Source organism: Cloeon dipterum, chromosome 2, assembly GCF_949628265.1.
Source record: "Cloeon dipterum chromosome 2, ieCloDipt1.1, whole genome shotgun sequence".
NCBI lineage: Eukaryota > Metazoa > Arthropoda > Insecta > Ephemeroptera > Baetidae > Cloeon > Cloeon dipterum.
Window position 1 is genome coordinate 18,321,839 of NC_088787.1, and position 14,809 is coordinate 18,336,647.

The window sequence follows — 14,809 nt, forward strand, 5'->3', positions numbered from 1 at the left end:
CCCAGATTCGTCAAAGAAAAGTGAATTACTGGAGCAACCGAGTGCGATTACGAGCTGCCGATGCAAATCTGTGACTCGATTGTCGTAATTAAAAGATGCGGCTGCAACGATGATGCCGAAGCATTTGGGCCCGCGATTGACGCAACAATTGCATCAAACGCTCGCTTCTCACATAATTAGGCGGCTAGTTCTCATGATCCGACCGAAACTGCTCCATTACCCGAAGAAGAGCCGCAGCAAATGAGTTGTGAACTTTTTACTTTCACTACGAACTATGCTCACCCACAACACAACATGCATTCGTATGGGATGAAAACCTTTCGGATGCTCACCGTTCGGGTCGCGAATCAAATTCCCTCAGATTGCTCAAAGCTTTGGCAAGCGAGATTTTACGGCTCGTTGAGCAAGCAAACTCTAGTGCTCTTTTAACTATGATCTAACTCAGCGTATTAAAATGATTTTTTTCTCGTAACATTATGGTCATTGCGGCAATAAATTGATTTCAGAGCAACCGGCGCGCTTCTGCACTCAGCCGGTCATCACGTTTTCCAATTATTTTTATTCCACCTCGCTTATGATGTAAAATTTTGGCCAACTGCACGCGAGCATCATCATCCTCTCGCTTCATTCTCCTTTGGCGAGGAGCCGACCTTGCCAAAGCCTTCTCTTTTTTTTTTAATTCTACGCCGTGCCACGGAATTTTCGCGGCACCAGAACAGGAATTCCTAGCGGCACCTGAGCGAGAATTGGAGAAAAGCCTCAGGTGCGGGGTCATGAGCTTGCTGGACCTTTTCTCCGCGCGTGTCGTACGAGAACTAATAAAGAAGTGGCTCATCGCTGTGCGCGGAAGTCTCGATCCAAACGCTTTTCATATACCGTAGGCATCGTTTATTTTTATTTATCCATGATTATTTTTTTATACCTAATTATCATTGATTAGTTTTACAGGTTATTCTAAATATTCTAAATGACACAATGAAATATGTGATTCCATTCATTCAAGGAGAAAAATCATAAATTTTTTATTCGAAATTTTTTGTATTTTGGATCTGCATCTGCAGGGCATACCCAATATACATACCCAAAACAAAAAATCAACAAATTTCAATAGAAAACTGATTTTTCTCACTCTCAGAAATTACTTTTGACTGACAAATTCGAAATTAAACAATTTGTTTATAAGTGAATGCGTTAAAGGAAATTTAAATTTAGTTTGCTAAATTTAAAAAAAAAATAAAAATTTAAGAAAAACAAATCGAAGACAATACTCGCTTGAAATATGCATTCCCATGAGTATGATTTAGGTCAAAGACCTTTCGATTTTGTTGTGCAAGACGTGTTAGAAAATGCGCTTCAGGTCCAAAGTTGTCGCTTTTCAAATAAATGGCGATGATTAGCAGGTAAATAATAAACGTTAGAAACCTTCGTAAAAGTTAGTTGGCGTCTGATTAAAAAAGCAGGTATAAATTAATTCTCGTCTTCGCGGCTGCTGGCCGGCCGACCAGCTCATCTGACATCGAGAAACGGGCTTTTCTTTAACGGGGTAAAATCCTGTTTCACACCCTCCAGCTACAAGTCGCACGCATGGCTCAGATAACACGCTCTACGAAAATCACGTCAACCAGACGAAAAATCACACTCAGGCGATTTTCGTACTCCAGAAAAAAATAAACACACGACGGATTTTCGCTCGAGCACGAACTCATAATGTCCGCCGGAGCAAATGAAATGTATGCACACGTATGTGCGTCGCTTTTTGATAATACTCAGGCTTTTTTCACAGATGAATCGCCGAAAACACACGTGCTAAAAACTACCGTTAAAAATGCTTCTCGCCAGTTCCTTTTGGACAGCTCTTCTCCGAGAGTGGGTCAAGTGATCGCCTGCAGTGCAGGCAGCCCACCTAGCAGTCGCAGGCTCGCTCTCTCTGCTTCGCGCAGCATCCACATACCCAGCCACTCGATTTCGAGTAATTGCATTTTTCGCCTTTTCTTGAGAAGCTCTTTTGAGTCCGACGGTACACATTCAAGCGTTTCTGATTTTCACTTTTCTGCGCAAACATCGCCAAACTGGGACTTGTAATTAGACGAGGGTTGAGGTTCTACCAAGAATGTTAATTGAGCGAAAATATGTGTGCCAAAAATTTTCAATATGTTTATGCTTCCACCTGGTAAATAAAGTCAGTGAACCGCTACTTTGATTCTACAATGCAACTGTCGGATTGAATTGAACACATTGCACGATCAGTAAAACAGCGCTTCAAAATAAAAAATTGCTGAGTTTTTACATTTTACATACTTATTACTTTTTTGCATATTTTAATTATCTTATTCGTTGTCCATTTGACAAATTTTCAACGGCATGACTTAAGTAGTGCTTTTAAAATTTCAGGAGAAAAATAGCAGCATTTTCGTTGATTTTATCAATGAAAACACTTAACAACCATTTAACAGAAATTTAATATTTATTTAATCGATTTAATAGCTTAATTTAAAAAAAATATGTTTCATGTTATTAAGGACAAAGTAACGCATCGTTTGTCCAAAATTGTGCCTCAGAGCAGTCAGTTTGTACCCAAAATGAGTGTGTATGGCTTTTACCATTTTATTGTTAGTCAACCTCATTATGCTTTCCCTTGAAAGCGTCTATGCCTAAAACATCTCGAGTTTTCCTTATCTGAAACGGTCGACTCTCCTTCTTCCTTCAGGCCAAATTCGCACTTCTCTGCTTTCTTCGCACTTCATTTGTGGAAATACTAGCATCAATAAGCCGTCCGTGTAATTATATTGCACCGTGTTTTCACTGCTAACGTTTGCATATGCAAATTCTATCCAATAAAATAGGCGAGACAATTATCTCATTACACGCGCTGCGGCGAAATGGCAAAGTTCTTCACCTACATCTAGCAGTGACGCAATAAAACTCATTTATGGTGCGAGCAGTGTGCTCACTTTTTAATGAAAACTTTCGTTGCCATTTCGGATCATCACTCGATTCGTAGCGCAGGCTATACAATTATCGAAGCCAAACACCAGCACGTCGGCGGCCGTAATTCTGGTCACGGTGACGGTTCAAAGTTGCATGAACTTTTCGTGTTGTTGTCGACAGCGGCGAGACAACATTTTCTGTTTGTTAGCGCTTACTTAGATTTGAATTGCAAAGAGATCATTGTGCATGCGACGATCCGTGTAGTATGCCACGGAAAAGAATTGTGTGTGGAATTTTAAAATGTGTATAATGACCGAGAATGATGCCAATTTTTGGATTACGTGTACAAAGCGCTTGCCGTAAAATGGCAGGGTTTATCTTGATGGCAAATTCGGAATTCCCTCCACAAATAATCAAATAGGTTCAAGGGAAGTCAAACAAGAATTTCACGAAACGTGGTTAAAATAATGCTGTTTAGGATTTTCCCCAGAAAAAGAACGCTGTAAACTCATTTTTTTTCTCGAAAGACATTTTTAAATATTCAGAGAGTTAAAATTATAACTTTCCTCACACCATTGCATAATATAAAGAATAGGGAAAATGGGTAGGAAACCCCCAAACAATTCTTTTTTCAGGCTATAGTCACAGTCAGGGAGAAGCGGTAAGCCCTGGTATATTTATAAAATAGTTAAGTTAGCAAATCCGTCACTCCATTTACATTATTAGTTCAAATAGCAATTACTGCACGTCTAGAGAAAGCATTTAAATTCAAGATATTATATTTATATATTCAATAAAAAAAACTAACGTAGAAATTATTGTATTTAGTAGCTCTACTGTGTTTCGATTTTATACCATGTTAAACGACCAATACTGGTTTCAAATCCCATAACAGATAGATTTTTCTCAGTTACTTTAAATCCCACTACGTGCAAATTTTCTAGTTAATTTATATTTTATGAATAAAAAGCATAAAACTTTAGAAAATGAATTGGTTGAAATGATTTGATTGGTATGAATGTATTTCTTGGAAGTGAATTTTTGATTTACAATAAGTAACAATACTTTTTTAGTAATTTTGTCACAATGGAGTTCCAGCAAGAAAAATTTGCTGCTTGATTCTTGCTTTGCCGTAAAAATCAATTTAAATGTCATTTTTTAAATCAATTGTATCCCAAACTCAAAAGTAGAAATTTTATATTGAAATTTCAATATATGAAACCCGGTGAGCAGCGTCCTATTTGTTCTCATATATTTTATTTACAATTAAATTTATTTTTATTTGTAGCATTACTTGTTTATAATTGCATAGTCAAAAGTCATACGTACATAGTACATGTACAAAATTAAAATCATGCAAGATACGGCAAACAGAGCTAGCAATTTGAATCGAAACATTTGTATTTTTTACTAAAATTAGCTAACTCATCTGCTAAATGAGAGTCAAATTACTTTGATAAATTACCGTTTTGCATCGCCAAAATTTTATTTTAGGGCTCATTTTACTGCAGAACGAAGAGATAATAAATAAATAAAATTATAGTGCCCAAATTACCATCCATGAGTGTCCATTCACCGGCGCCAATCCGATAGCTGGCTGGTTGGCTGCTCCTTCAAAGGAGAGGCGACCTGACTGAGTGCTGCGAGAGAAGTGAGAGGTGGAACTCCCCTCCAGGTTGGAAACCCACCTGTGCCGCATGCAGGCGGCGGCAAGGTGTGCACAGTCCGATTGCACGCGTCCTCCGAGACAGGCGAACGAGTGCGAGACATGTGGACCAGCTGAAGACCCCTTCGACCCTTGCACGGAGCGCCCCGTTTGTCCAGTGCCATAGCAGCTCGACAAACCAACGCGACCCGCTGAACCCTCGGCCGACAGGCGTCCGACGTCCCAACCAGAGATCCATAGACAGACCGATTCCCTCGCCCAGACACAGTGCATGTGTGTGATTCGGACAAAATGAGGGAGAAAAACTGCAAAGCGATTTCGCTCATTGGATTATTAGTGATAGGAGTGTGTGTCTTCGCCAGTGCGAATGCTGAAGGTGAGTTATCTCGAATAATTTTGCCTTGTTTGCCATTTCCTCGGGTATGTAGGTCAAAAGTGCAAATTCTGTGTTGAGGGTTAGCAACCACTCTGCTCTATTTAAGAGCCAGAAACAGCAGAATATTTATTTGCAAAAGACAGTAGTTCCTAAAACAAAGAGTTCATTCATCAGTTTTGTCGTTCTGCTCTTATTCATTTTTTTGCAAATTCATTGACAAAACTTGTCAAAACGCAATGTACAATTGGTAGTTTGTTCCAAGCAATCAACGAAGGCAAACAATTAGCATTGCAAGCCGCAATTTAGGAAATTTTAACAAGTAGTAACGAACTCGTCAAATACGACGCCCACAAAGTTGAAACACCTCCTCGCTGCAAAACACACAATTAACGGCAAGAAAGGAAAAATCATCAGAGAGAAAAGTAATTATTGTGGTTCCGTCTCGCTTGCATCTCATTCTTTTCGCGTGTGTTTCCATCTCGGAAGTTTTCATTCACCGTGCAGATAGTGTGTAATTTGTGCAGGTGCACCGAGGCAGCGAGCGAGCGAGCAAGCGCCGCAAATTAACATGCGAGAGACGCCTATTTCTGCAGCAAAGTCAAGCACTTACTTATTATTAACCTAGAGTTCACAGCAACAAACTCTCAAGATCGGTAGATTTGATCATTACGTGCACTTGAAGGTGCATTAATTGCACTTAAGTAAGAAAACCTAGCTGGACTGCATGAGAACGAGCAAACGCGCGTGATTGCATCTAAAGCATCCCCATTATCAAATTCTTGCCGCAAGGTCGTGAGTTTGAAAGAGTCAATTTGTTCATTTGAAACAGTCACAGTCTCCATACTGGCCGCTCTTGAATTGTCGGTCGGCCACCGCTGAGTGCCTCATTACAGATCGTCCAGAAAAAATAATGAGATTCGGAAAAGGGTGAGCCCGATAGCCCCGCGGGAGAGCCAGACGGGTTCAAAGTCGAATTCTGAAAGAAGGTCATGGATTTTATTTGGTGCGTGGACCGAAAAGAATATCACAAAAGAGCATGCATATGAATCGCCAGCGGGTCGCTGCACTAATTAGAATTGACAACCGCTGACATATTGTGTTGCCCGCCGCCGCATATCTCGTGAGTGAACAATACACACGTACGTGTTCGTTTGAAAAGGAGAAAAACGAGCCGGATAACTAACTAGCCGGCTAATTCTTTCAAAACAAAAGAGCTGTTTGCCAGCAAGGAATATGTATATGCTAATGAAAGGAATGAGAAAGAAGCAAGTTGTGAAACTTTGAAACGGTCTGAATCAAACGGGAGTTTTTGTTTGGGTCAGTGTAGAGTGTGAAATATTAACAGCCGATTAAAATTGCAATAGAGTCATGTGTTAAAATAAAGCTAAAATTTTAATTTAACCTGCAAGGATACTCATGGAGTCAAGAAAAAACAAGTATAAAATTTTTAAGAGGCTAAACAATGCGTTAAAACCACAATTTACTGTAATGAAGAGCCAAGAGTAAACACGACATTCGATATCCTCCTTTCATTTCCCTCGATCTTAACGAGAAATGGCATTTGCATGTGTGCAGGTGAAATGAAGAATTTTAATGCTTTAGCTGTGAAAAAATGAACACACACGAAAGCGTCAATTATTTTACGAGCCAGTGCAAATCGCATTTTTGACCAAGTTTCCCTAGTCCCTGATTTCGTCTGATAATTATTCACGCAAGGAGCAATCAGCCCGCGAAGGCATCGTCCACTTGAAGCAATTTATTAAAAAACAAAAGACTCTGGCATTTGGCAGAGTAAAAAATAGCAACGGGGGCAGCTGCAGTGAGCAGATTTTGATTGACCCAGGGCGGAGAAAGTCCTGCTTGGCCCTTTTTTCGTTCTCTTCCACACACCGACTCTTACCGGCTGCTCTCTCGCAAAAGCCGCTCTTTCGCCGCACAACCTTTAGCCTTTATCTTCTTATTAAGCAACTTGCTTTGCGAGTGAAACTTCCCGCGCCGATGCAGCACCGCGCGGCGAAAACTCCATCGTGTTATTATCATTTTGTCACGAGCTCGATTTCCATATGCTCCCTTGATTCCTGTTTTCCAGCCTGACCCTTGTGTCAAAGATCAGCCTGCTGATGGGAAAATTATCGCACATTTGCAATTGCGTGTGTTTGCGCGCACGCACGCGGTGAACAGTATGGTGTATAACGTAACTGTGAAATGCGAATTACAGCAAACGCGGAGAAAAAGATGTTATCAGCCGCGACCAACTTTCCAGCAGCAGCAGCAGCAGCAGCAGCTAGTGAGTTTGGGTGCGGTCATTAATAACATCCATCGCTGCTTTACAGTTACATTTACCTGATATGCTTTGCGCGCGATCTTTTTGCACGGCAAACTCGCGGAGAAAAGAAAGAAAGGACGAAGGCGCTGTGCGCGACACTCGCAAAGGCGGAACAACTTTGGTGCTGCATTTCTTTCTTATTTCTTATTTTTTGTGTGTGTCAATTTGCACTCGCATCCGGTGCGTGATTTGCGCTAAACCGCAATGATTCAATACACGATTGCAGTGAGGAAGATGAACGGCATCAAATTGGATTGCGTGTTTGCACGTGCAAATATTCCAATGATACTGCAAATTGAAATGCGATGGAAAATGGGAATATTTGCGGTGGAGTGTTACATAAATTGGCAATTCTTCTCACCATTTTCCCCCACTGCGCGTCCTATTTTACACGTCTCTTCGGTTTTATTTGCTTTCTCACGATCACAAGTGTTGAGAGAAACAATTGAGCCACATGAAAAAATGAAACATTTCTTTTAATAAGACCATTTATTTTTTAATATAAGTTTCTCCCTTCTAAAGACGTGCAAATGAACGGTAAAGAACAGTACAAAATCAGAATTGTTTATTTGAAAGCAATACCTGCTGTTTGCCGACAGTTGGATTTTAACAATCGTGTTTTTACTTCAAAGCTCCGACTTTTGTGCACTTTAGGGGATCTATAAAAACACCTGTACTCTCTTGTGAATCATTGAACTCGGTATTTTCAATTTTAAACGCGAAATCAAAACAATAAAATTTGCGTGATACTAAATTGAGTGAGAAAAGCAATAAAATTTTAGCGCCGGGGAAATAAACCATTTAGGGGCAAGAGTTTTTAATGTTAACAGGCAAAAAGAGGCTCTCCTCTCTTTGTAGCACACGAAACAAAACCTCTTACAGAATGACGCGCATTCCGCGGCCAAACCCGTCGATTCCGTTCCGTGGCAGTACGGCCCGCTTAATCTTCCACGAAGCGTGCAATTTAGCCAGCAGAATAAGTAATCGGCGCGCGCTTTTAATCCAGCTCCATTTGCGCATTCCCATGATGAATGTTAGCTTTGTCTGAGTGACCGAGCGCATCACGGGGGCGCTCAAGGGCGCCCGAATCATCATCGAATCAAGTCCGAAAGCATACACGCGGATGGACGGACGCACGCGTTGTTCGGAATCACACGAAAGTGCGTGATTTCGCGGCACCGCAGCCGAGCAGCATAACGGCAGGCAGGCAGCCTCTTGTCTCGTCCGTGCCTCCGCTAATTTGTATCACTCTGCTAATGGATTATTGTCGTCGACAGGTCCCGTTGGCCAGCGCGTTCGCTATGAGAAACGCAAATTTGCACCGCCTCGAAACGAATCAGCCCGCCGGTCGGCCGGCTCTGATGTAATTTGTGCGATATTTTGTAGAGCTGAAAAATAATATGCGAGGCGGAAGCATTAATTTTCTGCGCCGGCTCGCGTTCGGCTTACTTTATGCATCCGCATGTTTGTGTGCTTTTTCGGCGGGACGGGTGGTCCGCTTGTTAAGATAAGAGAATGGAGTTTAGTCTTACTTAAGCATTACACTGCAGACTCACATACATGATTCGTTTGTGCCTGTTCCCAGCGAGGAAGCGGCCAAATTGACTTAAGTAAGAGGTAACGAATAACGAACTGACTTATGATTATTGGGCTCAAGTGGGAGGAGCGCTTTTGTCTTACTTCCACGTAATTTTTAAACGGGAGATGAGCATGATTTCCAAATGAAATGTAGAGAGCCGAGTGGGCAATGAAATGAGGTAACGTTTCTTGATTAACATAAATTGATATGTTAAAAAAGCGGATGCTTCAATTAAATGAGCTGATATGAAATAATTTTTAAGCCAGTCGTGATGAAATGAAATTAGTTCGTGCATTAAAATTTATATATAATTTCTTCTAGCATTTATTTCAAGTAAATTTATTTAGATCCACAAGGCAACAAACTATGCAATGAAGTAATAAAATGTGGCAAGTACATGAGAACCAATATATAGATTTGTTGCCAAACACGCTTTTCAAACAACCTGTTCAATTACGACCAAACTCTTCAATTGACGCTTTTTATATTGCGCTGTAAACTGTTAGAGAAGCTAGAAAAACGCTTTTACGGCCACAAATTAGCAGGATCAGTAGCAGAAGTAAACATTTTTCATCAAAGAAAAAAGCGACTGTGAAGGCGTGTACAAACAGATATAAATTGCGAGAAAGGAGTGTCATACAAATACTCACGAATAAAAGAAGTGTGCTGCGAGAAAAAATATTTATTATTACACGCGGCGCGGCGGTGACGGCTGCAGGAGAAGCAGAATTATATTCCTTTGTGTGCTGCAAGCCGCCGCCGGGCAAATGAATAGCTGGGCTGGTGCGCGCGGCGCTTTTGTAGGCAAATTGTGTACCAATCCAAATATTTAGGCCAGCAGGTTGATGATTCCTGCGAGAAAAGGATCTGCGCCGATGACGAGCCATAGGTGTACTCGCGCAGCATTCCGTTCGCAATTACCGAGACCTATGCGGTGTGCCCACCCACGGATCGAATCGCTCGCTTCACCCACACAGGTGAAAGAAGAAAGCTTTTATCTCGGGCTGAAAATTTTGCTCGGTCATTAAACCAACTGGACGTTAGAAGAGGATCCAAATCAAATCGCTTTCGCGCGGCTATTAATTTCGGCGGGAAACGGTTGTTTTCGGCTTTGTTATACCGAAATTTACAGCTGAGATGGTTATCTTAATTGAAATTGTCTATGCGGGTCGGGGGTCAACAGCGCTTTCAGTTTTTTTCTCTCTCGACTCTCAAAGCTTTATCATTTCCTCTTGTGACACTTGTGCTCACAACGAGAGAGTGCTCAAAATCTTCTTTCCACTCTCTCAAGTGGCCAATTGAGTTAGTAAATTTTCACCCGATTCATCTGCTAGAATTGGCCCAGCACCTCTAGAACGAATCGAGTGCACTCTTCACAGACCAATTTATTTCTGACCTTGTCCGTCGGTAACGCCGACAGGTTTATTTACAATTAGTTTGCACCAAATTATTTTTCACCACAAAATTAACACTCGTCGATACTTTCTCCGCTTCTGCTTATTCCCAAGTGTGCGAATGCAATCAATTTAGCTTCCTCAGCGCACGGTAATTATCTTGCGCGTATATAAATTGGTCCTTTGAAAGGTGACTAAGCAAAATTCGCTCACTCGACGTAACGATGCCGTTTCCAAGAACGAGAGGGAGCGAATCCGTGCTTCCTTTTCAATTGTCTTTCGCAATTATCGCATCTACATATCCAACAGCGGGTTGGATTGGCTCGTGACAAAACGGTCAAGTGAGAGTAGCGATCGAAGAGGAAAATTCCGAGATGCGAATCCGAAGAAGCGCCAGTTTTTTCTCGTAACACCTCGGGCTAGCTTTTGTTTTGAGGTCATGCATCATTTTTGTTGGCTCTTCTCGGTGTGGGCAGCGGTGAAAAAGCCAACGCAGTCCTCTCTCGGTCGACTATTCATTTCTCAAAATCACGATCTCGCGCATCGTGTGCAAGAGCCGGGCTCTGATTGATTGAGTCGTTGCTCCCTTGGACTAAATCTGAATGCATTCCCTTTTTGTGCGCTGCAGGACAATTAGTCGTATTCTGGGCATTTACACGAAAACGACGCATTTATGGCCCGTTTCGTGGCGTGAAACGTTCTGCTTTCCGAGACGTATACGCGCCTCAATTAACGGAATCGGGACGTGCTTTTTCCTCGAAGGAAATTTGGGGTTCCAGGCGATCTGGAAATTGATAAAAACTGGGAACGGATAACTGTGCATCCGATTCAATTATTCACCTCTCTCTATTCGTTATTTGCCTTCCTTATCTTAATTTCATTGATCTGAAGTGTATATCTTGAATGTAGAATAAATAAATAAAATGTAGGAAATATTTAACCTCACTATGTGTCAGCATCAAAAGGAGGCAATCAATTTAATTCACGTATAGACATGGAAAACGTTCAAAATGATGTTTGTTAAAACAAAAATCGAATTAACATTATTGGTAGAATTGGTGAGTGAACCATGAGTTGCGAGCTTAAAATAATTTTCAAATGAGAGCGTTTAAGGAATTTCCCACGGAAAAAAAGCCCTTGCACTCCTTTTTCTCGCAGCTGGAGTGACTCAACGGCATTCCTAATTGCAAGGCGTGCACTGTGTTTGGAGCGTAATGAAATGAGTCGGTGCAAAAAGTCATCAATTGGAAATTTGAAATGCAATCGGCCTTGAGTCAGTTGATCCCAGTTGCTTTTCCTTTTTTTCTGTCTCTCTTTCACGAGCGCTTTCAATTGGCGCTTTCGCTCTTGAGATTTATGAAACAGGCTCTAACCCGACCGCACGATGAGACTTATTTAGAATAAAACAGAAAAGGGGTATAAGATATTCAACGCTGCTCCACATAGGCGGTCGGTGGATCAGCGCAGGAAAGTTGACTCGATGGCAAAAGAAATTTCCAATGACAGAAAATGACAAAAAAGGCATACATTTGGTTATAGAAGAAGCTAAACGAGAATCAATATCGTTGCGCGAGTTAACTGTTTCCCACACATCAACTGCTGAAAATCCTCGGTTTTACAGCTAAAACCGCACACCCATCTTGTGGCTTACCGGCCGATTGACGGACTAGACGAAAATCTCGCTCTCCGCACTCGAATTTCGATTTGGAAACAAAAAACAAAACAAACGAGAGTTGTTTGGTCATTTCGTCCAGCCCGACAAAAAGAAAACGCTGCTTGAGGTATGTGTGTTATTTGCCGGCGTTTGTTGTTATCATTAAAGACACCTGTGAGATGCTGCTTTTTGAAATTACGCCGGCAGTCAGTCTCTCTTTCTCTCCTCTTCCTTGAAATGGTGCACGAGTCGGAACAAAAACCACAAACTAAATCAGGCAGACGAGGTTGATGTTCCCTGTTCCTTCGGACAAGACGTGCACTCACGAGAGCGATCCAAATCGCCGTTTTCATTGTCTTTCTCTCTCGTTTTCCTATTGGGAGCGATTTTTCTTATTGATGAGGCGCGGTTGTTATTTTGTGCACTGGCGAATCGCCCCGACCGCGCTGCTACCATAATTTGCTCATAACGAGAGCAGTTTCTTTTCAGCCGGCCAATCCGTGAATATTGTAATTTATCGGAACTTTCTAACGAGCAATCAGACCATTATTTCTAAAGATAAAAAATACATAAAAATTCAAATAATTGAGCAGTGCAAAATTTTCCTGTCAAAATATACCAGACTTTGTTCGCATTCCTTTTTATTTTTTAGCATTAATCACTTTCTTAATAATATTGCTTAAACTTTAATGATTTGACAAAATTGGCAGCTCATTGTCACATTCAAAAGTCAAAGGTGGCTTCATGAACTCAAAAACTTTACCGTTTCCCTTTTGAAGCGACTTTTTCCACTTGCAAACAAACCTTTTGTATAGAATGGCACACAACTATGATGAAGCATTTTCATCTTTTAATTACACCCAAGGCACAAAAGACGAGTGTGAGTATATCACCAGGATGAATAATTATCCACGAACTTTTCTCCTCGGTTGGATTGACGCAGCAGCGAAAAGCTGTCTTTTCTTCCGCTCGTCCATAACCGAGGTTCAAAGCAAAAGCAAACACAACCCACCAACTTTTGGCAAAAGCATCAATCTCCGCGCCAAAAGCCATTTTCTGCTCTCTGAGCACGGCTTATTCTTTCAAGCCGGCAGTCAGCCGCCCGGTGTGAACGAACGCGATGCACATTAAAAGCCAAAAGCCGAAATCCGAAAATACGAGCCGAGTGCTGTGCACCTGTTTTGGTGCGTAATGCTCTTTTAATACGTAATCAAAGGCGTTGAACTCTCCTGCCGGCCGCGCGGTGATATACATGTGGCCAATTTTGCAGACTAATGCTGGAATGCCGAGTGGAAAAGTGCGTGCGGCCAGAAGTGAAATGACGAGCGCCCGCATATATTTCGCGGAGCTAATACCAGAAAAATGCCATGCAGAAATAAAAACATCGGAGGCGAAAAACTGTTAAACCACTGGAGTGTGAAGATGAATAAGAGGCGATTGGGAGGAGACGTGGACATGCCAAATATCTGCGGGCTCGTAAAACGGTTGGAATTTTAATTAAAGTTTTTTTCAGACGCTTTCGTTAAGACTTTCATTTTTGATGGTCTTTTTACAGAAGTAATACACTAAAATTACATCAACTTCATCATGAATGAATGTATGGACAAACTCCTCGGGCAAAAAAGCAATTCGCCGAAAGAAATATGCAATATCAGCAGCATTACTGATGCCTGATGAAGAAAACTACATTCAAACTCACCTTTGCTAGACTCATAAGGTTTCACAAGATCTCGAAAGATGCCCATAATGGATAAAAGCAGGCAGCATCATCTTCCTGATGCAGACCGTGAATGGCGTGAGTTATGAAACGAGAAGTGACCTTTCGCCGCTGAGCAATATTACGCTTTTTTCGTGGAACTTTCGATCATAGGTCTTTATTCCGCTTCTGAAACCTCACTTAAACGCCTCATCCCATTCATCCCAACCCGTTTGGAAATTAAAATTCAATTGTGAAACGCCACCGAAGAAAAGCTCTTTCATCAACCGATTTGCAACCCGCCCAAGTAATTTGAATAATTCCATTTGCATCGCGGCCCACCTGCACCGAAAACAAACAGACAAACAAGCATCTGCTCCACAAACCAATTTCTCCGCGGCCCACGTGCGGTCTAATGTCACCTAGCACCCAAATAGAATACTCAGCACGATAAATATTGATCAAACCGCACATACAGCCGTGCTTTTTCAGTCCGAAAAGAAACCCGAGAAGTGTGAGCACCAGCGGAGAATCTTGTTTTATGTGTCGCGACCCGGATGCCAAAGGAGAAAAGTTGTTTTGCTCCAGCGGGACGGTCTGCCTGCCGCCGCTTCATGCGTTGTAGATGGACTTTTGGTGCTGCTGGATTACAACTCACTCACTCTCACGCATTTGTATCTCGTTAAAACTACCTTCTTGCATGCATATGAATGTACCCGGCCGGCTGACTTTCTCCGCCAACTCTCGGCGGCAGCGGCGGGTCAATTTTGCCGTGTGCGGGGGTCTTCGCCTCCGATATTTTATCCGATCAATCGAGAGCATCGCTCTCGATTTCCACGCACTTGTGCAAATGAGGATGATAGGCCAGGCCGGTATGAGAGGTGCTCGAAAAGGAATGACGGTGAGAGGGAAATCGCCGAAATGGATTACTGGCCAGGCACGAGCTAGCCATATGGATGGTTTTACGGCAAGCATTACACTCATCCCAGGAAGTTAGTTTTGGATTTTTAATGAGCGAAGAACTAACAAACAGAGTTAAATTTAAATTGAACAATTTTAATTCCAAAGTTAACTTGGGCCTCTTGTTCTATCGGGAGAGGATCCACTATAGTCAAACATCCTTGCATTGTAGGTTACAGATAACTAATTTGTTAAACGCAGACTGACTGAATCAGTGTTTTACGAAAGTA

General features: G+C 41.8%; 1 protein-coding gene across 4 annotated transcripts in view; it reads left to right on the top strand.

Moving 5' to 3' along the window:
- Nucleotides 1-4,634: 4,634 nt before the first annotated feature.
- Nucleotides 4,635-14,809, top strand: part of LOC135937842 (uncharacterized) — a 44,189-nt gene continuing 34,014 nt past the window's right edge. For 2 of the 4 annotated variants that reach the window (XM_065481115.1, XM_065481117.1), the window contains exon 1: nucleotides 4,635-4,970. In XM_065481115.1, the coding sequence (XP_065337187.1) occupies nucleotides 4,886-4,970 (85 nt within the window). In that variant the 5' untranslated portion in view covers nucleotides 4,635-4,885. The remainder of the gene's footprint in view (nucleotides 4,971-14,809) is intronic. The other 2 variants (XM_065481116.1, XM_065481118.1) reach the window with 1 other exon arrangement.